Genomic DNA, 23,758 nt, shown 5'->3' with positions numbered 1-23,758 from the left:
AGGAAATGCTGTTCTTAAAAAATATTCTATGCCTCCCCTCCAGAAAAACAAACAAAAGGCAAGAGGTTGGTGAGGGAGGGAGGCAAGGGAGAAAGTGGAGAGGAAAGCCTCTGCTTGTGGAGCATGGCTGAGCACACATTTAAGCATCTGAAGAATGATGTGCTAAAAAGGCATGCAGGTTCAACCCTTCAAACTTTTCGTAATTGTATGGGCACATCTGGGATTTGTATTCACTGGAGACGCATGTTTTCACCAGCTCTAATTCCCCCAGCTAGGAAGCATCCTCTGACCCTCAGTGGCTTGTGACACCTCTGTCCAGAGGAATGGGCTCTCTGGGGAAACTGGGAGTATCCTGCCTTTGCTGGAGGCAGGAAGCGGCTGCAAACAGAACTTGGCTCCTTGGAGAACCCCTGGTTCTTCCTGGCCTTGTCACCATTCCTTGTGGCCACAGGTGGAGAACATTCTTGGAAGTAAGGACCATGGCACCTCAGGAGGCTGTTATTTATACTGGTACCAGACCAACCATTGGAGGGCTGTCTGTCTCTCCCGCAAATCTAAGCTAAGGCTAATACTCAACTGTCCATCATGCTTGGACAGTAGTATTAAGAACATGGTACTGGGCTGGCTACAAGTCTGTGCTGCTCTTAAAGAATATATTCTCTACAGAGTGTGTGACAGAGACTAGTGGGGAGAGAACTGGGTCATCCTTTGTAAAGAATGAACGGGTAGTTAACTTGGCTAGGACAGGCTGAACCAATGGCAAAGGTCAGCTGTGAGGTAACCATCAGCAGAAAAACAAAGCCCCTGGACAAGAGAGCAAAACCCCCTGAGCACAGGGCACACGGGCTACATGTGCACAGCTGTGAAAGGACCAGCCTGGTAATCTCCAGCTGAACCGCCACGTCCTGGGCCAAAACAGAAGTCAGCTGGCCGAAGAGCATGCGGCCACACGCAGTATGGCAGAGGAGAGGGACCTGAATTACAAATCAGACTGCCAAAAACTGTGAAAGTTCCCAGTAGTCGGATTTTCTGGGAAGGAGAAAGATCATTAGTGGTTTCAGTGTTTGAGTACAGTGATTACATCTTTGTCATCTTGTGGGAAGATTAAAAACTTCAGCTTTATACCTCAGCATGGAAACTTTAGTGCAGCTGTGAATCCTGTTGGCTGCTGCAAGAACACACCACTGGGGCATTGCCAAGAGAGCAACAGTGTGTCCCTTTGGTTACAGTTGGAAGAAAGGGACTTAGCCCAGAAAACTACAAAGTCCCTTTCCCCACCACCAAACCCATCACCCTGATCTCAGCCCTGTGTTGGTGGCCTGTCTCTGACACCTGCTACTCAGGTCACCTAGGATGGTCATGTCCTATTTAGCAATGAACATCAAATACCATTAGATGCAGCTCCTGAGCTGAAGTGAACACCTTCTTCCTTTGAAAGTGGGACTAAAGGAAACAAACACCAAGCTCAGTAACTGGGCCTTGGCTAGGCTTGCATTGCATTCTGGGAGCTAAAGGCCAGTCTAGCCTTATGGGAGGGGGCAGAGGGTGGAGGGGGTATGTTGAGAGTGTCTGGCACTGATGACGAGAAGCGAGTTCTACTACCCTGACCTGACACTGTTGGCTAAAGGAAACAATACAATCCCTTCTAAAATCTGGTTAGAAATGAAGTCTTAAGACGTGCGAGTGATATTACAGATTTTCTTATTGGTATGTTGGGCCTGCCTTTAACTGTCAAACTCTGGTGCCATTCATGACAATGAAGAGAGCTGGCTGGGCTGGCCTCATGTTCCTGTGTAACTCACATCAAGTGCAATTCTTTCCCTGGACTCAGAGTCCACTTCCCTGCTAAAGGGAATGGGGAAGGGAGTTGCCTTCAACAGAGCTCTTCCTAGACACCTTGTAAAGATCATCTTCCCCAGGGAGCCATAGCAGGCCATGCCTGTCTTCACTTCTGGGCTGTGCCTATGCCACATGTTTCTAGTGTAAATCTTCCCAGAGCCTTAGGCCAATGTACTGTAGGCTTCTAGCCAGACAGTGCCCTAGAAAGACAAGGCAATCCAGAAGCTGCCAGAAGTCAGTATGGCGCCACACAGTATGACCACATTCCCTTTCTAGTTTATAAGCTGGGCAGCAATTTGAATGGAGGGATGAGGTTGATTGACAGCTCCCTCACTTTGCCAACTCCCCACCCTCAGAAGTGTCATGGGTCAAAAGGAATCCCTGCTACCATGATCTGGACAATTTGGGAGGTTTGGAGACTGGATTCTGCCCTCCCTAATCTGCTTTTCCAACTGCTTCAAATATTCTGCCACAGACTGAACCTTCACTGCCGACAGAGACGTGGATGCGCACACTGCCAATGGTTTGCTGCTGTTGCTGTGGGGGTTTCTGTTCGCTTGTTTTTTAATAAACCATGAGGTTTTTTTTTTAAGGGCCTAGCAAAAGCCACACGTCTCAGCACAACCACTAAGCCAAAAAAAAAAAAAAAAAAAAAAAGTGGATTCAGGCTAACAGCACTGTTTTCTTATTTTAAAAAATTCAAAAATGTGTGTGAACATGGAAATCGCAGAGTAATGAGGGGATCGCTCCTGAGACTTCAGTCTGAAATGCATCATTAACAACAACAATTAGAGCCCAGGCTCCTAAGCCGAGGGCTGGCCCTCCTGCAAGTAGCTTAGCAACTGGCTCCCAGCCACACAGTGTCACATTTCTCCACCAGCTTGCTAGCTGTACTTAAGGATTGCTTTTGCTGTCAGAAGGGAAATGAGGTACACAGAGCAGTGTACCACAGCCATCCCTTCTAAAGTACACTTTCAGAAACATTTTCTAAATCCCAAACCAAAACTAACGTCCGAGCCAGGCTTCCAGTATGCCTGTGTGGCACTTGTGACCGTTTCATGACTCCTGCCCCTTGGCACTACACACTAAACTTGTTTCCTGACCGTCAAAGTCAATAAAAGGCCTCCAAGTGCTGCTTCAGAATAATGTCCTTGGCCTCAGCTACAGGAGTGGAGGGTTCCTGAAAGGCCAGAGGCACTCCAGTTCCTCACATGGGTGTCCAGGCTGAGCTCAGCTGATTAAGGTACTCAGCTGCTATCTTCAGTGACTCTGTGAAGCCTCTCCTGGGGAGCACAGGTGTCAGCACATCCTGCTATACACATACTCAGTAGGAAGGCAGTTTCATCATATCCAACGGACCAAAGTGTTCAAACGTCCACAAGAGTGGACGGGCTGCCTTTCGTCAGTGCCCGGTGCTGTTCTCAGGGCTGACTTCTATTCTAGGCTCTGGCTCAGCAAGTCTTCACCAAAGCCCAGATTTTAAACAGCCACATTGGCTGCGTGACCTAGCCGGACACCTTCACCCTGCTCATCAGACCATCTCAAATTGTCAGTGTATCAATACTTTTCCTGTTCCTATGGCTTTTCAGACCCTGCAGGCCCTGGGGGGCAGTAAGCATTAGACCATTTTCATCCCTGAGGTGCCCATTCTTCAGTCTGAGACCAGGAGGATCCCAGAGGGAGAAACACTGCGGAGAGCTGTGTGCCCAGCTGTGCAGACACAAGCCAGGTATCTTCAGTGGGGCCCCAGGCAACAGCCCAGATGTGGACCTGACCCTATCTCTTGCTGAAGCAACAGAGCAACAGAAGGGCATCTGTGCTGCACATGGTCGCCTCCAGAGCTCAGTGCTTTCATGTTTGCTGCGTGTCTTTGCCATCGAGGTGAATGTGAATTCTAGCTGAGGCTGGCAAGGGGACGGGGAGTGGGGGGTAGGGCAACAGAAGGGAGCAGAATCAGGAGAGGCCAGGGTGGAGGTGACTAAGAGCAGAGGGGGTGAGAGGGGTCCCTAGGTGCTGAGCATCACCAGCTCTCAGCAGGCCTCCCACCCTGGCTATGCACTTCCTTAGGGAGGGAGAACGGAGGCTAGTCCTAAGCAGCAGAGGGTCTCTCTCACACATCAGTGGCAACTGAGGCAACATGACTGGATCTGTGAAAGGCATGGAAGACTCGGGTGTTTGCCTTCAGCTGAGAGGAAGTCGAACTTCCAAAGCCCAGACCTTAAGATGACAACTAGAGCTGCTGCCTTAGACAGACGCACACGGAAAACAGAGAACAGCTAGAGGATGTGAACAGCGATGGTTAGATTCCAGAGCGTCACTGCAGGAATTGCATCATGAGAGTCTGAGTGCAATTAGTGACATGAGAGGGAAGGGCAGGGGACAACGGGCATGAGTGAGCAAGAAAACGGTGTGACAGTGAGGACGTAAAAATGATGCAGCTTCTAACCCAATGAAGAGCACCTTAAAGCCAGTGGACCCAGGGCCAGATTCAGTCCCTCAGGATTATGTTACAGAGGATTAAGAAAGCCGAGCCGTCCCCACCCCTCCTTTAATCAATTCTCATTTTCAGGTCTAAAAAGCCTTTGCATCATTTTTATTCTCGATAAAAGTGAATCAACTTTTACAAAACCATGGCGTCCTGGCAAAGCTGCATCACTGGGCCGGCTGAAAATATATTGCCCGTGGTTAAAACAAGCAACTGGCTCGAGGAGTCGCCTGGTGGTTCAGTGACGAAACCTGGTATACCTGTTAGTTGGTCTAAGAACAACCCGGCTCCCTGGGTCAGAGCAGTGCCCACCAGGACCAGCTAGATCCTTCCCCCTGCAAACAACCCACAGAAGCTCCTCCTCCCTGGGCTGAGCTCACAGGTCCTGGCCCCCAGTAGGAGCTTCTTGTCTGTGTGCACTCCCCCTTCCTGGAACCTGGCAGAATCCCCAGGCCCCGCTTGTTGATCCTGTCCTGTCCGCATTCACCCCTCTCTGGGGCCACTTGCAAAGCCAACCTGGAGTTGTTCTGTCCACCCACTGAGCTGAGTGACACCCAGGAATCTCAGCCTCTGCCCTCTTCCCCACCCCCCACCCCCCACCCCAGGGCCCTGGAGCAGGCTGAGCTGTGTCTGCCTACCTTCTGGCCGAGGAAGAGGCTCTTGGTGGAGAGGACGGTAAAGCCGTCTGTCGGTGTGCCCTCCGTTGTACTGTCTGCACTGGCTGCCTTGCTGACTTCTCCCTGCTTCTTCTTGTACAAACCAAAGAGTTAGAAAATGGACCATCAGGCAGGGGCCACACAGTTCTTTCTTAACAGAGAGACCGCCCCAGGCTTCACCCAGTACCAATTCAGGGGCCACAGGAAATAAAGCCACTGCATGTCCCACAGTGGAAGCCAGAGGAGACAAACACTGGCATGTCCCACAGTGGGGACTGTTATTTATTTCCAGAGCCAAGAGTTTTAAGAAGAAATTTTAAATTGAATTTTGATTACTTATAACCTTGAGAAATCTTAAAAGCAAACCTACATTTTAATAATTTAGAGTAGAATCGCTTCATAAATTCAGGGTAACATCTCATCATTAATAGTTTCTAGGTATTTCACCTTTTAGGTCTTTGCGTGCAACTCAAGTGTATTGTTATAGGCACACTCCTGTAATCCAGTGCTCAGAGGGCTGAGGCAGGAGAACTGTTACTAGTTTAAGCCAGCCTGCACTAAACAGTGAGTTGTTAGCAAGCTTGGGCTACAGTGCGAGCTTCTGCCTTGACAGACAGAAGGAGGAAGCAGACCGTTGAGCCGCTTCCATTTCCTTCTCTAGAGTTAGCTGTGGGGGCCATGGAGGCTGCTGTTCCCACATCCAGTGTCCTTCACTCTAGCACATTCCCCAGCGTCCTTCAGACCAAAATACATGCAAAATACATGGAAGTTCCTGGTGTCTGGAGGAACTTCCGAGAGTTACAGAGCCCCAGTTCAGCTTCTAATGTGGGTCCTTGACCTTTTCCCCTTCACAGCCTCTCCTTCCACTGCCTGAGAAACTGGTAAGAAGTATGCCTGGCTCTGGGGGACATATGTGTTTTTGCATGCTTTTTTTAGGGTGAAAACTAATAGAAATATACATTTGGCTTGTGTGTAGATTTTCTACATTTGGATATTTGCTGGGTTGAGGACAGTGGGAATGGTGAGTCTTCAGATTAGACAGTTCATTTTTTTTCTTTTCCCTTCCCCCAGATTATCAGAATACATCAATCCCAAGAAAGGCCCAGTGGGAGAAAATCAAGGTGTAGCTGAAGCATACATAGCACAGTGGCAAATACCTGCCTACATGGTGGGACAGGGGGTATTTCAGACGAGTCTGCTTTCCATAAGGACAGCCTCAGACACCGAGCTCAAGGCAAGGCCTGCATCCTATCCAGGTACCCGTTTAGGATTCAGATCCACAGCAGTGGTGTGTTAGCAGTCCTCCTTGCATTGGAAAAACATGTCATTTTGTCGACTGCTTTGGCAGTGAGGAGTGCTTTCGCAATGGCATGGCTGATGCCTTCTGTAAACTAAATAAGCTAAACCCAAAGCTCCAAGCTTTGGAGATCAGACAAAAGCGCTTTATGAGGGAGAGCACAGGGCAGCAGAGGTATACAGAGTCTCACAGATTTGCTGACTTCATACTTTGCATTTATCTGATCTGACGAGAAGAAGAGAGCCAGGAATAATCAAGACGTGCATGGGAAGCACAGGCTTCTGTTATATACTTTCTGGGAAGGAAGACTGACAAAGCCATTCACAAGTTTGCCGTTTTCAGTCCTCCACTCTCAACAAAACTGAAGAAACCACTGAGTTACCAGCCAGAGACCACTGAGAAGCACACTGACAGCCAGCTCTTGGTCGATGGCAGTGTGCTAATGTTGGCTGCTACTCACTGGTGAGTGTAGCCTGTTAGCCGCAGGAAAGGAAACCTGGTGAGCCATGGGCAATGTCTTTGTAACTCCTTGTAAATCTAAGTTCATCCTAAAAGGTTTCTCAGAACTCACTGATGGGAGTCTGCTAACCTGACCATTTGTCCCGGGAATAGAGAGGATACACTGTTGCTGTTGTAACAGACTTCTCGGTTCTCATCCCTTTTAGGCAGCAAGACTTTGCAAATACCAACAGCTTCTGCTGTAGGACAGGACACTGACCTTTGTCTCAACACAGCAATTCATACATCTTAGGATCCTTGAGCCAATGAATGAGGAAATTATTCATTCCACCACAAGATATTTTTCTAATAAAATTTAGCTTTTCCTGTAATAGTTTACTAAACCTGAAATGCATTTGCTGGTTTGAATAAATGTATATTATCAAGTGTGGTAATTATCCAACCTTGGAAAATGTATATCATGTAGTATAAAATCACACGAAATAGTTCAAGTGAACTGACATACAGTGCTCTGCTACAAAAGTCATTAAAACAGTGGGCATAAGGCTGAGGCACTGCATGAAGCCAGTGAAATGGCTCAGCAGGTAAAGGCACAGGCCATGTAAGCCTAGTGGCCTGGGCATGATCCCCAGAACCCACATAAAGGTGTAGAGAGAAATGAATCCAAGAGGTTGTCTTTTGACTTCCATATTTGTATAGTGGCACATACACACACATACGTGTGCATGTGTGTGCATATGCACATGCTCTCTCTCTCTCTCTCTCTCTCTCTCTCTCTCTCACATACACACACACACACACACACACACTTCAATAAAGTATTATGTTAGAATTAAATTCTGTAGGGTAAATGAAAGGAGGGAAGTAAAACGTAAGGTTTCCAATGTTAATAAACAGCTTTGTGTATTTTTACTGGATACATAAAAATTGACAAAATGTTATAAATGATAATATATGGACTATACCAACATATCCTTAAATTTCTTATGAAAAGCATCGGACTTTAAATGTGTATGCTGCAAAGCTTTTTGAAAATTCTTTCAGGAGGTATGTAGGCAACACCACTACTCTCAGGACCACGTCACTCCTAAGAAGTGCTGGGTCTGTGGCCAATGATGGGATGCTGGTCTCCCCAAAGGCTGCACAGATAGGACGTTAGAGGGAAAAGGCCTCTAACATGTGTCAAACATCAGATGTCAGCTTGTTTCTGTGAAGAGACATTCCATGCTCCATGCAAGCCAGCGGTCACCGTGGAACCTGAGCCTTACGCTGTGAGGGTGCAAGTGACTTTCAGCACTGATTTGTTAGGACTGTGTGGCCTCACTTACCCTGCAGGGGAAGGCTTTGCAGTCCTCCACCATCAGAGCAGTAGAGCTCTTGTCAAGAAGCAGCCAGTGATCATAGGATGCACAAGCAATACTATTTAAACTTGTTAGCTCTGCATTTAAATCCTGGCTCCACCAGCTGTCTGACCAAGGAAACTGAAAACCACTTGCCTTCCCTTCATCAGAAAATGGGCCAGAGGCTAGAGGGCTCCTGGCTGAATAAGAGAAATCAGTCAAGTGCTGCACAGAGAACGAACCTTCTTCTCTGCAGAGAACTTGAGCTTTTTCAAAGTAGCAGAAGCCCAGGTCAGCCCCACTGCCCTGCATACAAGCAGCAACTACTTTCTGATAATAACGGTGTTCAAGTGAAGCCTATTGGCTGCAATCACATCCCTTCCTACTATCTTGGAAGAAAACTGTCTTTTCTTTCATGCATAGTGACACAAGGCCTACTGCCTTTTCTGATCTAAGCAATCCCATCTAACTCAAATGCGTGTAAGATTTTTAGAATCTTATACTTTATATAAATGCAAAAGTGTTGTGCATTGGATATGTGCAGGGCTGTTTTGAAAAAGCCTAGAAGGTCAAAGTCAATCTGGAGTCACATTTAAGACTGTTAAACTCAGTGTCAAAAATGATGGACGGAGACCCACCGACCAAGTTCACCTCAGCTCCTTGGCATCACTAAAAGGCAGAAGACTGTTGGGTGGCAATTCCTTATTAGAAACAATGCCTTTCTTTGATATCTCTTTATATAGTGGTTCTCAACCCTCCTAATGCTGAGACTTTTAAATACAGTTCCCCGTGTTGCAACCCCTAGCCATAAAATTATTTCCTTGCTATTTCATAAGTGTAATTTTGCTAGCTATGATCATAAGGTAAATGTGTGATATGTGTAAAAGCAACTTTTATTCACCTGATCTAACTGATCTGAGGTTTGTTGCTTCTGTCTGCTTAACGGAGGCCTAGTCCTGGAAGCTTCTAGCCTCCATACAACCTAGTCCAGGCCTAGAATATCTTCAGCCTCTGAGATTTGCTACTGAATAGGCTCACCCTTCCTAGTTCTTTCTGAGCTCTGGCTGGATGGTCAACTCAGCTGTTCTGGCTCAGATTCCTCTCTCAGGCTAATTCAAACTGGATTCTCTCCATTTCTCCCAAATTGCTCTCCTTGGCCTCAAACTAACTCTAGCACTCTGTTCTGATCTTCTGGCTCCTTCTGTCTTCACCTGTGTCTAGCTTGCTCTCTCTTCAACCTGTCTCTGTACAACTTCCAGGTAAAACTGCCTCCCTCCCCTCTCTCTGCACTGTGCCTTAAGTAGTTTCCCTTTCCTCTCATGAGAGTTGGGAATTTCCTATTCTGTCAAATCTTTCTCCGATCCATCCCTTTGTCTGCCATTCAATTAGATATGACTTTCAAACATGGTGCTTCCTTTTACAAACTTTATCTTCATTGTTTGGGATTAAAAGCGTGTACTAAGAGTCACACCATAACTAGAAAAAGGCTTTACCAGCAAACAATACAGTCTCGGGGTTCTAGGTGTGATCAAGCGTCCTGCAACAGGTAGGCAGGATATCTGACATGTGACCCACAGGTTGAGAACCATGGCTTTAATAAGCTATTAATCACTTAGTTTATACTTTATTTATTCCTCAGAAAAGAGGCGCTCACCAAAATCATCCAGTTCTTCTGCCAGGCAGTGAGTGAGGACCCCATCCTCATCACCCAGGGGTCTTCACATAGGGAGTCCGCACAAAGAAAGACTGACCACAGTTAGGGGAGCGGCAGCTCCCTCAGGACACAGGCTGTTGCTAGTGTTGCCTGAGTCCTTGCTTAAGCTCTCCCAGGTTCCCTTTAAGAAAGCTGAGCACCACAGGGAACCCACCCACAACACACAAATGGCAAAGTCAGAATACCATCTGGCCACAGACTGGGCCTTCCACTTTTAACACAACACGGCCAAAACAGTGGCTGTGTGACTTGTGTGTTATGCATGTAGGATGGAAACGGTTTCCATACATGCATGCTTTTATATACATAGACTTTCTGAAAGGTGGGATATTAATTCCTTATAGACTGTGATAGGAGCAGGGTTTTTTCCCTGCATACTTTTTTTTGCCTGCCAAACGTACACACATGACTTATACAAAAAATACATTATGCAATATGCCCAGAGTCACTCACTGGCTTGTAGAGTTGGAACAGGCTCTGTCATTTCATGGGCTAGGGCAGATGGGGGTGGGGGGCAGACTTGCCTGAGGCCACCCAAGTAGGAAGAGCCTAGGGCACAGCCAGAGCCCTGGCCTTGAGTGCAAGAGTCTTTCTGAACCCACAGACTGCTCCCCTGCAGCTGACTCAACTGTCACGCTGGACATTTTCAAAACCTTCAAATTATATAGAATTGCGGGAGGAAATTATGATTTGGACTTCCAGTGTTGACACTTGAAAAATACCAACTCCCTTTCAGCCAAGTGTTTTAGCACGTTCCTGAGGTGGGGCGCTCTGCGCATGCTCCTGGAAGGGCGATTTTCAGAACCTTGCAAGAAACATGGAAATGCCAGGGCCTCCACTGTTTCTGGGAGCTGACACCACAATTTACATTAAACAAATGTTTTGAAAATTAGCTGTTCACGGTTCCAATTTCAGCTTCCCCCAGGGTTTAATGTTAGCCAAATACTGGTACAGTAAGCAGACAATGTGTTTTATTGTGTGGAAGAAAAACAGACCACCATCACAGGCTCCCTGCTTTTGTAATCAAGAGAAAAGTTGAATGTTTGAGTGATTACTGACATATGGTTATTAGAAACATAGCTACTAGGGGCTGGAGGGACACACAAATACACACCATACACACATACACATGCCATACACACCACACACACACACACACACACACACACACACACACACGCGCGCTCGCGTGAGCGCGCGCGCGCACACACACACCTCTTTCTCCCCCCCCACCTCATACTCACACATACACTCTCTCACTCCATAAAGAACCAATTCCTAGTGTTTGGTAAGCTGGAACAGTCAGAAAGTCATTGGGCAGAAACTACAAGAGAAGACAACGGTCAAGGGGAACAAGGCTCAGCCAGGTTTGCTCCAGGCACTGGCACCTAAGATGTTCAGATGGCCTGACTTGAGCACAGGCAGAGATGCAGCCAGGGTAAGGGCCGAGCCTGAAGACAGTTCTACCCTGCTAGTGCCAGCACCTAATGCCAGGACCTCCCTGCGGGCAGTCAGACCCCCCGAGGCCCATTTTCAAGGGAGAGGAGACTTGGCTTCTCTGTTTCTCCTGACATTCCATAGCAAGTACCCTGGGACTCGTCCTGCTTCCTCTGCCCTGCCCTCCCTCCCAACTGCAAAGACAGGGAGAGGGAAGGGAACCTTCCAGTCTGCTTACTTTACAGTTAGCAGAAACAAATAAGGAACATTCTCTGAAGTCCCGTCCCTGCCTGTCCAGCCTCCTCCTCCTGGACTCCTGAGCAAGGCAGAAAGCTTTCTAGTATCCAGAAAGGTGAAATGCTTTCTAGTATCCAGAAAGGTGGAACGCTTTCTAGTTTCTAGAAATACTGGCCACTCTTCAAGGTTAGGCTCCTCTTTTTCAGCAGTGGGGAGCAACTCTGGACCTTGGAAAAAAAGTATTTACTCAGATTTGTATTTCAGAGCAGTGCTGTTGCATTCACAAGTGTGTGTGAAGAGACACAGCGCCTTCTCCTCAGCTTACACAGATCCCAAAGCAACATCAACAGATGGGGAATTTTTGCCCTTCCCCATTAAAGTGACTCTGGGCCATGTTTGATAGGCTCTCCTCTCCACAGAGGACCAGCATCTAGGACAACGCTTTCAGGTGAAGCTAGGTCTGAACTGCCTGAAGAATGCATTGCTTTTCTCTCTGGACTGAGGCAAGTGTTCTGAAAGACAGCTGTCTGGAGAGCTCCTGCTGGAGCACCCAAAGAGGACATGTAGCCATGGCAACACAATGAGATTGTCGAGCTCAGCATCGAGGTATGTGGGCAGATGGCCCCTCTGAGGACTGTATCACTGGTGATCCCTGGCTCAAAAAACCTTCCCATGGCCCGTGCATCTGTGTGGGAGACCAGGTATAGGGTGGGTATGGCCAGGCTCTGGGCCACCTCCACCTGTTCCTAGAAGCCACTCCCCATGTCCAGTCTTACAGCTAAACCCAGGTTCCATGAGACATTCTCGACTAGCCAGGACGTTAGACTCCTACATACTCCTTCATCAGGAATCAGTTCTAGAAAGGGTGGGGTGGGGGGGTCCCCTGTGACCTTATTTACCCCATCATACACATGCCAGATCCCGTACCTTAGACTTCCGGGTCCCTTTCTTGCCTCCTGTTTTCTTAGCCACTGGCTTCTTCTGGGATGGAGACTTGGCCTTTTTGGCTGGTGGAGGCGTGATGATGGCTTCCAATTTTCCCTTGGATCCTCGCTTCTTCGCTAGCAACTCTGGATGGATGTTCGGCAACACACCCCCACTGGCTATGGTGACTCCTTTCAGCAGCTTTCGGGAAAACCAGAGTCACAGGCAGTGAGCCAAACGGCCTGCTCCAGGAATGCCCTTGCCTGATTCAAGAGGTCAGCCCTGCTCACACACACATCTGCTCCGAGCTGCTGCTGCTCTTGACTCCATGACAGCTACATGGATGCTGAATGGACTCAGACCTACTACATGGGACTCAAGTCCTTGAGTTCTCAGTTGGTATGAACTTATGCTATCATTCCTTCTGGGAGAGCAAAGTACCCCATGTCATCTCCCTACCCTACTTTTAGTCACGCCCCAAAAGGCAGGAAGCTGTTTAGGCTTGGTTTGAGTATATGCTAGCATGTCCGGGAACAGGCTGGAGAGACCCGTACCTGGTTTAGCTCTTCATCATTGGCCACAGCTAACAGGATGTGCCTCGGCGTGACCCGCCCCTTCTTGTTGTCTCTTGCTGCATTGCCAGCCAGCTCCAGGATCTCAGCTGCAGGGCAGATAAAAAGCATGTGGTCATTTCAGGGCACCTGAGAACCCATATGCCCCCAAATCCCCACACAGGTGTGTTCTGCAAGCAGTGCTTCTGGGGCAACCACTCAGAGGTATAATAAAAGGCTGGGTGGAATTTAAAGGTTCTACCTTCTGTTTTGAAACAGGTTAGGAGGAATGGGGACCAGCAGAGGGCACTAGCTATGTAAGTGGTGAGACTAAGGTCTAAATCCAGCTCTGGCTCCCATTTCCCAGCCTGTGAGGGACTCTTGGACATAGACATGACCAACTGCATGCACCTGCACTGTGGCCAGAAGGACACAATGCCTGCACTTCTGGTAATGCATCGCCTTTCTGTAGAACTCAAGGGGAAGGGACTTTGATGTAGATGGTGTTTGAGAAATCTTGGACGCTTGGATCAAAGAATACCTGCACACTGGGATGTGAAATCAGCAAGCTGTGACTAGGCTCCTCTCACAGTCAGTGTCACGGTAACATAAAACAAAAGGATGGAAATATTGCAGGATCTAAAAAGCTAGAGACAGAACCAACTACAATGGGTGACTCTAACAGAATCCTCCAAAGTCCTTCTGGAGACAAGTGAAGAGGCCTGAACACGGAGTCACGCCGTAAGAATGTTCCCTACGTTAGATAGTAGCATGGCCGCTCTGAAGGGAATGTTCTTGTTCCTAAGACATTAGTGCTGTGGCTGGAGACTGCTTAGCAGCGAAGAGCAATGGCTATTCTTCTAGAGGTCCTGGGCTCAATTCCCTGCACCCACATGGCAGCTCAGAGCCATGTGTAACTCCAGTTCCAGAGGTTCTGACATCAGCCCCTGGCCTCTGTCTGTACTGCATGCACATATACACATGCAGGCAAATAGTCATGCACATAAAATGAAAATAAAAAAGGAAACTCATGCTGAAGTACTTAGGAGTGGAGCTTATTGATACTGTCTTGAAGCAGTGAACACGGCAAATGTGGTAGGTACTGTTAAGTCTGCACATGATCAGAAACACTGCCCTTTGTAATATGAACAGGCCTGAACTCTAGAGACCTCAGGTGACTTGTCTAAATGAAATAAGCCAGGCACAGAAAGATAAATATACACTCTATGAGCTTACTAAGATGCCAGATCTAAAGAAGTTTAGCTTAGAAGTCAAGAATAGAGTGCTCACCATAGGCGGGGGGTGGGGCTGAGGTGGGGGGAGGAAATGATAGTCAAAGGGTGTGAAAAAGCAGTTCGAGTTAGGGAAAATTTTAGTGATCTGACCAGAGAGGTGACTACAGCTGATAATACTGTGTATTTCCTGGTCACTAACATGTACTTTAAATGCTCTCCAAACCTAAACACAGGAACATGAAAGACAGATACGTTAACGAAACTAATCTCCTCATTTTCCCGTGTAACCATGTACCAAAGCAGCACACTGTACCTTGTAGTATATAGATCATTTCTTGATTAAGAATAATACAATAAAGGCTGAAGAGATGGCTCAGTGATTAAGAGAACTGACTTCTCTTCCAGAGGACCCAGGTTCAATTCCCAGCACACACATGGCGGCTCACAACTCTCTGTAACTCCAGTTGTAGGCACCATGACACCCTCATACAGACATACATGCAAGCAAAGCACCAATGCACATTTTTAAAAGACGAATTATTGGGAAAAAAGAATAATACAGTAATTTTTTCAGCATTCTGTATGTCTGAAGTTTCTTCAAAACAAAAATCATGTGAGGGAAGAAACAAGACTGGGAGATGGAGACCAACTTGCAACTGATGCTTATACAGTCTGTTTTCTTACCCGGGAAGCGGCCTCAGGGGATGAAAAGAAAGCCCTAACACCATCCTCCGTGACACTGAGGCGTCCCCTCTGGCAGATCCCTTCCCGCTCCCTTCCTGACAACCACCCACACCATCCCTGCTCTGTCTTCCTGGCACATGCGCGCTGTTCCTGGATGTCTGATGCCCTGCGTCACCACCCTGCCCATAATGTCCTTCTGCACCACCTTCTTGGCCAACTCAGGCCTGACGTTCTGCTACGCTGAAGAGACACTAATACTACAGTTGTGCTGTATGTTCTAGATTGTTCTGACAGAGTCAACGCTTGGATGCATCCTGGAATAACCTGGAGTAGGCGGCTGCTGTGGTAAACATTATTCGGGGTTCCTACTCCACGTTTGATCATTTAGTTCCCAAATAAAAGACACACACCTCTATATAAGAAGCCTTAAAATAACCCTCTATGTTATTGTTTCTACTTCTCTGTCAATAACCTCAAACCTAACTTGCCATGTTTTGCCTGGGCTGGTCCTACTCCAACTAGCCAGACTTCATGGCCATGGTCCCATAACCCACCTTCCCCGTGGTGTCTTCCTCTCTCTTCTCCTCTCTCCTTATGGTCTCTCCTCAAACCCAAGCCTGGTAATCGAAGCCCTGCCCACCTCTCTTCTGCCCAGCTACAGGCTATAGGCATCTTTATTAACCAATAGTTTTACATTAAGGAGCAAAGTTATATAGCATCACTTGGTGTACATGGGGATCTCATCAAGGGGAACCAGTATCTAGCATTACGACACATAACAGACCAAACTTCAATAGGTAGCCGCATGAAAACAGAGCCTGAAACTTACAACACTAATGACTGTCTACTGGGCTTGTTCTGAGACTGGGTCTCACTTTGGTCTGACTTACTAGGTAGCCAGGCTAGCCTCAAACTTGTGATTCTCCTGTTGTAGTCTCCTGAGAGCTACAGTGGTGCATAAACCACCACTTGAGATGGTATGTATATATTTAATATTAACAACTGAGCCCTGTGCAAAACCTGCTACATATGCGTAAAGACGCTTTCATGGTGGCAGTGGGCTAGGGCTAGGGTCAATCAGCCATACTTGGAACAGCAGGCTGCCTTCCCCAAATCCAGGAAATCCTTTTGCTCAGTCCTCACAGAGATAAATAGCCCCATGTTTGAGAAGGGACACAGAGGCATTGGGGTTCCTGTCTTACCAGCTGGAAAGGAGTTCAACATAAGACTGTGCAGGCCAGAGCTTTAGATGACCATGCCTGGGCTTCATGGCCACGAGAGCCATGGGGTGAGGCAGGGAAGATGGCTAGTACCTAAGGTACCAGCTGGAGAAAGGCTCGACGCTCCCACCTTAGCTGTCCCCCCACAACCTCAGAACAATGTAGTTTCTCAATACTGAGGAGCTTGCTCTCCTGAACGTTGCTCACAGGCCCAGCAGACCCTCAGCTCCTGTGCTTGGGGTGTAGGCAGCACACCTGCAAAGCTACTGTCCTGCCACAGTCCAAAGGTTAGCAAAGTAGGTGCCCAAGGCCCCAAGAGAGCAGACTCTGGCAGTTAAGGGCAGGGAGAAGAGCCCACCAAAGCAGGCCAGGGCTGGAACTTAAGAGTGGCCTCTGGCATAGTGGAGCTGTGTAGCCTGTTTTAAAGCTTTCTTCCCATCTTTGGCCTTGTCTCCCTTTCTGAGGCTATAGGGAAGGAGGAGCTGTCGGCATCCGGAGCCAGAGCATAGACAGTGGCTGGTGACAGGTGGTTTAGAGTCGCCGCTCACCCCAGTGTGCTAACAATACCTTACCTGTTGCTTGTTAACATGATACACACAGGTACCCAAGTGGTGGGCTGTCATACCAAATCCTTAAGCCCACCCTTTGACAAACTGATCATGTGGGGGCAGTTTGCAGAGAAGTCTGTGCAGGAGCACAAGCAGAAGGCCTCCCAGGCGGGGCGGAAGAGAGGCGTGGGTGAAAGCTTGAATGGCGTGGGCACTGACCTGGGTGGAAAGGCAGCGAGAGGGGTGGGAAGAAAGCAACTCAGTGCCCCAGAAGAAAACAAGCGCAGACAGAGGGCAAGGAGCACGAAGACTCCCCAAGGACCCAGAGACACCCTCCAGGTTTCCTTAGCCTCCACCCGGGGTTCTAGATTTGTGGCTCCAGTTTCAGTGGCCTTAGTTTTCCCTTGGGAAATGTCAATTCAGCTTCCACTCAGAGGTGCCAGCCTGAAGCCACATGGGAGTAGCAATGAGAAGGGGGTGGGTGTGCAGGTCTGGGAAAGAGCAGGGTGAGGGTGTCACTCCCCTGTCTTCTGTAAGGCAGAACTGAGGCCCAAGGCTTCCTTTCTGCAAAACCCAGCAACACGTACAAGCTGAGATTAATGTGCAGGCCTAGGCTCCTACCAAAAAGTGGGCCCCAGACTCTGCAGGAAACAGGAACTTTATCCATTACAAAAGTAAGGAGGGGGTGGGGAGACTCCAGCTCACTGAGCAAGTACTGTATCTTGTTTATGCTCATGTTTTTCCAGATGGACAGTAACCATAGTAACACTATCATCAGGGGACATACAAGACGGAGCACCTCAAAGACACACCTTTTACAGGAAACGTGTTCCACGCCCCAATCTGCCTCTGCACTGCAGTGGGCAGAGGGCCTGGGCATTTTACAAGTTGAGAAAGACGAAGGACACATGCTGACTGCCGAGAAAGCAGGGGCTGCAGCACACGTCACCCACTGCTGAACAACAGTAATACCCTCTGCCCTTTCATCAGAGGCCCAGTTTTAGAAACAGCAATAAAATAAAAGCCTTTCTGGCCAGGAGAGGCTGCCTGCTGCAGGGAGGAAGAGAGATATAAACTGTTTGCTCTTCGGGGCACAACAGCCTTTGAAAGTGGGACGTGGGAGAGGGTGATTGCTTTGACACTGTGTCCTAGCAGAGAAGACCTGAGGTCTGTTCCTCGGAATGAGACCTTGGTGAGTGACATGGATGGCAAAACCATGGAGGCCAAGCTGCACCCACATCCTGTGTGGACCATTGCACCCCACAGCCTGAGTAGGCCACTAAACTCCATAGCCCTAGGGTAGGCCACTACACTCATGCCTTTAGGGTAGCCCACTACACCCCATAGCCCTAGGGCAGACCACTTCACCCAGACCCCTAGAGTAGGCCACGGTTGAGGTTTGGTCTTTTGCTATGTGTTGTAATACTGACTACTGCCCCCCCCAAGGCCTGGTTGCCCCCAGGGACAAGAAAATGCTCACATATACAAGCGATGCTGTGTAACCCAGGCCCCTAAGTTATCCCTGATAGGTGAATGAAGATGCCTAGAGACACAGCTGGGCAGAAGAGAGACAGGCGGGGTTTGGGTTCCCAGCATTGGAGCTGGGGAGAGACCACAAGGGAAGGGAGAAAGTAGAGAGAGGAGACGCCACAGGGTAAGTGAATCATGAGAACACGCCGTGAAGGCCGCCAATTGGAGTAAGAGTGGTCGAGGTGGAACATGGCAAGTTATAACTCGGGGTTATCGGTAGGGAGGTAGTCATTATAGCAGAGGGCAGATATCTGCCCAGCTCTAGTGTTGATTAAGGTTAATAAATATAAATATTATTTGCCTTTTATCTGGGAGCTGAATCAAAGCAGGGTAGAAACCCCCGTTAATATTAACATTTTTTTCCACAACAGGTCACTGCACTCCATCCCACGTCCCTGAGGTAGGACCAAGTTCCACCACCAAGGGAGCACCTGCTAAGTTAGACTAGAGCGGGCTTCTGCCTCTGCCCTAGCTCATAGACACTGATGTATTCTACATGGGAGGGTACCCGCTCTCCCTTCATTTCTCACGGGAAGCTCTTGTGCACCTCAAATGTTTTGCCTCTGGCTAGTTGAAGGGAAATACAATTCTGACAAACAGAATCACAAAAACACCCAATTTATAAACTTCTCCACGATTTTCAGGGCCTGGTCCCTGGACCCCTCCTCAGAGGGCTATTTAGGAGCTATACCTAGAGGCCACCATCAAAGTGAAACCTGTGTAGAGGCTGGGCTGGGAGCTTCGGAGGGAAGAGACAGAAGCCCTGACCAGCCCCTCCACCCCCAGGAATCTTCTTCCTGGCCAGAAACAGGCTAATGACCAACACTGGCCTCGTTTGGGGCCCAGAGTGCATGAGATCAGCTCCAAAGAGGATTCTAAATATGGTAAGAGCTCCCCAGGCAGAGACACTGTGTGAGGCACACCGCTGGGTAGTTTGGTAGCTATTCTTTTAGTGTTATTTTAAGATCTGACTTGTAAGACACACAAGCATCCACTCTTCCCCTGAGCTACTGGCTCCTGGCTTGTGGCAGCCAGGACTGGGGATGTGACTATGTCTCCTCAGGGCCTGAAGCTCCCAGCCTCATTGAACTTGATGGTTTTAGAGCAACATGACAAGATTCCCACAGCCTTGGACAAGGCCATGCTTTGGCAGCTGCTCCATCTCTGGGACAGCTGGCTGAACAAGAGTACCTCTGACAGCCTACTTCTCAAGTCTATCCCAACACCAAAGGTTTAGAACACCACACACACACACACACACACACACACACACACACACACACACGTGTGCATGCGCTGACAATGCAGCATCTTGAGCTGAACCACTGAACCAACTCTGCTGCATGGAAGCATTTCGCCGTCGACCTCCCTTTAGGGAGATGATGTCATGGCTTGGAGAATCAGACTCTAACAGTTAACAGGTGATGCGGTGAAGCTGAGCCAAACTCCAAACACAACCCTGCAATAGGAAAGAATCTGGGGCTTTTACAGAACTGTTTGAAGCATCTCATCTAACGAAAGAAAGATTGAAAATAACAATCAGGAATCAAAGAGAGCAAATGTTCACATAATCCCAAGGGGAATACAGATATCTACTACAGAGCCAACAACATGACAGGGAGTCTGTTTATTGTATTCCTTTTGATTCCTCACCCCTCCATTGACTTCACTAAGTTCAGAACTGGGACACTATTCCGGAAGGCTTTAACCCAATCAACCCCAATTGGAGGGTGATTGCTAAGAACTTCCTGTGTCCTGACCACACCTTGGCCCCCTCCAATTCCCTCAGTGGCCTGGAGTGTCTACAGCCATGTCCATGACAGAATCCACTGCTCCTACCCTACCTTTGGGGGGAGGGTAGGAGAGACTGTAGCCAGCAGAGCAAATCCCCTTGCCAAAGATCTGCCAGTGAAGCCCCTATTGCTGCCCTGCCCTGGGCTTGGGGCATTCTGTGGAATGAAGGCTATGCAGGCGCTGGACAGTCTTCAGGAGTGAGCCACTCTTCTGCTTCCTGCAAGGCCAGGCTAACCCCTGCTCTCAGCCCCATGAACCAGGTGGCATCTGGTCCAGTTCCATGGAGGCTACTAACAAGACAACCTTAGCAGAACTTGGGAGCCTTTAAATTCATTCCAGTGGACAATCACTTTGCACATGTCAAGAGTAAAGATATCTGACATGCGTGCTAATGGCTAGTCTCACCTCACCGTAACCCCTTGCCAATCCCCATGTTCCAGCAGCTTCTTTGCCTGGAAGCCCTCCTTTTGCCTTTGCACACATGGGCTTCCAGCACCTCCAGCTGGCCTGAGGCAAAGGGTGGCAGTCATGAGTGCAAACACACCACAGGTGGCACTAGGCCCACTGCTGGGCTCCGAGGTTTGAACCTTAGCTTCTGTTATTTGCTGTGGCCAAGACAACAGTCAGCCTCAGTTTCCCATTCTGTCAAACAGGGATTATAGTCACCTCTAAGGTTTGTAAAGGTTGAGTTACTAAGTAAAATGCCTAGAAAACATAGCTACTATTTACTACAATAACTTCATGAGGAGGGGGAGGAGGGAGAAGAGGGGAACAGGGCAACACAGCCTTGAACACTGGGGTTTCTTCCATCTAAATAACTGGGTGAATAGATGTGCATGAGAAGCAAGCGCAACAGAAAGCCTGGTGTCTCCTCAGCAGTTTATCCTTCCCTGTTACACTTAACAGTTTACATATGTTTGAAAAATGCACTTGAACTCCATTAACCTCAGTCCTGCCAGACCTGCCTTGATAGAACACAGCACCCCTGGGTAGCCCAACAGGCAGTCTGGGCCTTGGGCCTGGGACTTTCATCTGACCCCAGCAGGGGGCACCATGGCAGGGGAGAACCAGAGCCAGCTGCTGAGCCAACTCCAAGAGGCGGAGTGGGAGGTGGCCTAAGGAAACCTGTCCGGCCCAGCCTTGGCAGGTGCTGGTCAGGGCCTTCTGCACCACCAACTGCTTACTTTCAAGGTCTCTCAGTTAATTTACAAGGAGATGGTTAATGTGCATGTTTGTTTTAGTGTGGAAAACCACAGCCATTTGTTCTTAATGCACCCAGGAAGGGTGAAGAATCAGATGTCTGCCGAAATGAACTGATTTTAAAAGTAAAGGGGAAGCTCATTTAAAAAGCCCCCACTTGGCACCACTCCCCAGACAGACTTCTAGAGGGAAACTAGGCACAGAGCAGCAAACTGTGCACTGCTGTGAGGGCCGTGGCTCAGACACTCTTACGCTGGCAGTGTGGCCTTGGGGAGCTTGAATCAGAGCCGAGTCAGGGAAACTTGGGAAGGAGTCTAAACAAGAGTGCAGGGTGCACTGCTCCAAGCTGTCCTCGGATTTTGCCTTAGATGCTGCCTCACAGCCTGCCGTGAGCACAAGGATCTTTAGGTCACTCTCCACAGCCCAGTGTTTCTAGAGGTACTCCAAAAGGAAGGACCCCAGGAGGGACCTCAGCTTCTGGGGACACTGTCTGAGCATTTGCATATACACACTCAGAACTCCATTCTGCACGCCCTTCTTTGAGGGGCTAATGAAGGGATACTCTACACCCTTCCCAGCACCCTCCAGCAACAGAACCTTACAATGCCTGCTTGGGCAAGCCTTGCAGCTCTGAGGCCCTTGGCTGCACAGATGTTCCCTAGCAACATGCTTGTTCTACGTCTGCCAGCATTGGCCAGATCCTCCTGAAACCTCGATACAGGTCATCCAGGACCAGCCTCTCCTTGGCCACACCCTTGCTCATGCTCTGGACTTCCCTCACCCTTGGCTCCATACCTGTCATCCTGCAGTTTGCAGCCCGTACAGACCCTGGGCACACACTGGTAGTTTGCTGTCACTGCTCTGGAGCCTGCCCCTTCAGGTTGAGGCTTCAGTAAGAACACAGGCTGGGCACACACTATTCCTCCTGAGGTACTCAGGGGCTGCTTGAAACAAGGAAGTGCAGAGAACACTAGCGGTCCTGGCGCCCAGTGTTCTTTACCTGCCGAGGATCCTGGCCTTGCAGAGCCTGTGTAGGAGCCGCCCTGCAGGAGCTGAGTCACTGTGCGGAGCTGCTCTGGAAGAGTCTTGGGGTGCCTTGTGAATCCAGGGACCTGCCCAGTGTAAAATATCTCACTGGTCCCTGCCACACAGTTAAGTGCTCAGCAAACATAAAGCGCTCCATGCTCACTTGCCTGATGCTCTCAAAACATCACCACAGACCAGGTTCCGAGTCTACACTGAGCCTGAGGCAGGGAAAATGTTGCTGCCTTGGGTGGGTCATCCTCATTTTCTCAATAAATGGAGATACTGACTTTCAGCGATGGTATTCAGAATTATAAAGACAACAGGTAAGCATTTACCCAAATCTATCCCAGTTACCTGCTACTACAAGGAACATCAGTCAGGATCTAAGGAAGGGCGTCCACGAGGATGCAGAGAGACTGAGTTCTCAGGGGGCTCTGCCAGCTGAAATGGGAGCCCTGTAAGGAGCCATGCTTCTGTGAAGACTCAGACCACCCCTACAGACAAAGGGGCATAAGACCACACCACACCGTGAGAGGACACCAGGCAGACAGCCCTGCAGCAGGGGGCAGCTATGGGGACCTGAGGGCTCTCCTTCCATGGAATGGAGGATGGGACTGCCTCGTAAGGAAGGGGCTGGCGCCAGAAGAGAAGGTAGGAACAAAGAGATGGAAGGTAGGAACTTCGACCAGAGCAGCAGGCTGAGTGGGGCAGCCTTGCCAATCCAAAGAGGGTATATTTCATCTTCTCGGCAAGCAAACCAGAAAGGGGCGGTGGGAAGACACAGACAGAGGAGGGTTGGGTGAGATTAATAACTTTGGTTGGTCTTGCTGCAACTCACTACAAGCTCTAAGAAACTTTTTTTTATGGTATTTAATTCTGAGCCAACTAGACATAGGAACCAAGAGTACTGTAAACATCTCATGGTTTTCACTGTGATTTCAGTGGGAAATCTTAAAATCGATTATGCAGAATTCTTACCTACTTCCTTCTCCTCTCCATAAGTTTTCAGAAGCAATTCCTGGAGGGTGATACACAGAGAGGTCCTGGGCCCTTTAAGGACACTGCAATGTTTAACCAGTGTCTCCTGGGTGGCTCCTAGCAGCCTCTGCTGCTCCTGGTGTAGCTGACAGCCCTTGATGACCCTGAGAGCCTTCTAACTCCCACCTGTCTGCCAGCAACAGCTGCCCTGTTGTGCACCCCTCATACAGGTGTGCCCCACTGCTCTCAAGTTCATCCTAATTCTGCTGCATGTAAAACTCTAGGGTCCAGAGGAGTTCCTAGGTTTCCTGACACCACCAGATGTCCCCCTGCCCAGCTCCTCCTGAAGTTCATCATTTTGACTAGCCTCCTCCATCCTCCAGCAAAGGACTGTCCTGTGAAGCTGTGGGCTGCCAGGCTGTGTCCCAGGAGCTATGTGTATTACTGAGAGAAGGAGAGGAAGGCACAGTCCTGCGATGGAGTCTGAGGTGGCCTCTGATATCACTGACACGTGGGACACTCACTCAGATCTGCTTCGAGCACCCAGCGTGTGCACTTGGTGAATCTTTCACAAGTAGGTCATTCCAGATGAATTTCTGACTGA

The 23,758-nt window shown here is 48.9% G+C and overlaps 1 protein-coding gene across 4 annotated transcripts in view; it reads right to left on the bottom strand.

The window, feature by feature from the left end:
- The window catches only part of MACROH2A1 (macroH2A.1 histone), a 62,795-nt gene that overhangs the window by 20,199 nt on the left and 18,838 nt on the right, over positions 1–23,758 (bottom strand). For 2 of the 4 annotated variants that reach the window (XM_080932640.1, XM_080932642.1), the window contains exons 3-5: positions 12,943–13,049; positions 12,392–12,589; positions 4,963–5,073 (exon numbers count right to left, since the gene is read on the bottom strand). In XM_080932640.1, the coding sequence (XP_080788766.1) occupies positions 4,963–5,073; positions 12,392–12,589; positions 12,943–13,049 (416 nt within the window). The remainder of the gene's footprint in view (positions 1–4,962; positions 5,074–12,391; positions 12,590–12,942; positions 13,050–23,758) is intronic. The other 2 variants (XM_080932641.1, XM_080932643.1) reach the window with 1 other exon arrangement.

This window comes from Micromys minutus (assembly GCF_963924665.1).
Source record: "Micromys minutus genome assembly, chromosome: 1".
In the NCBI taxonomy this organism is placed as follows: domain Eukaryota; kingdom Metazoa; phylum Chordata; class Mammalia; order Rodentia; family Muridae; genus Micromys; species Micromys minutus.
This window is presented reverse-complemented; position numbering and strand designations above follow the sequence as displayed.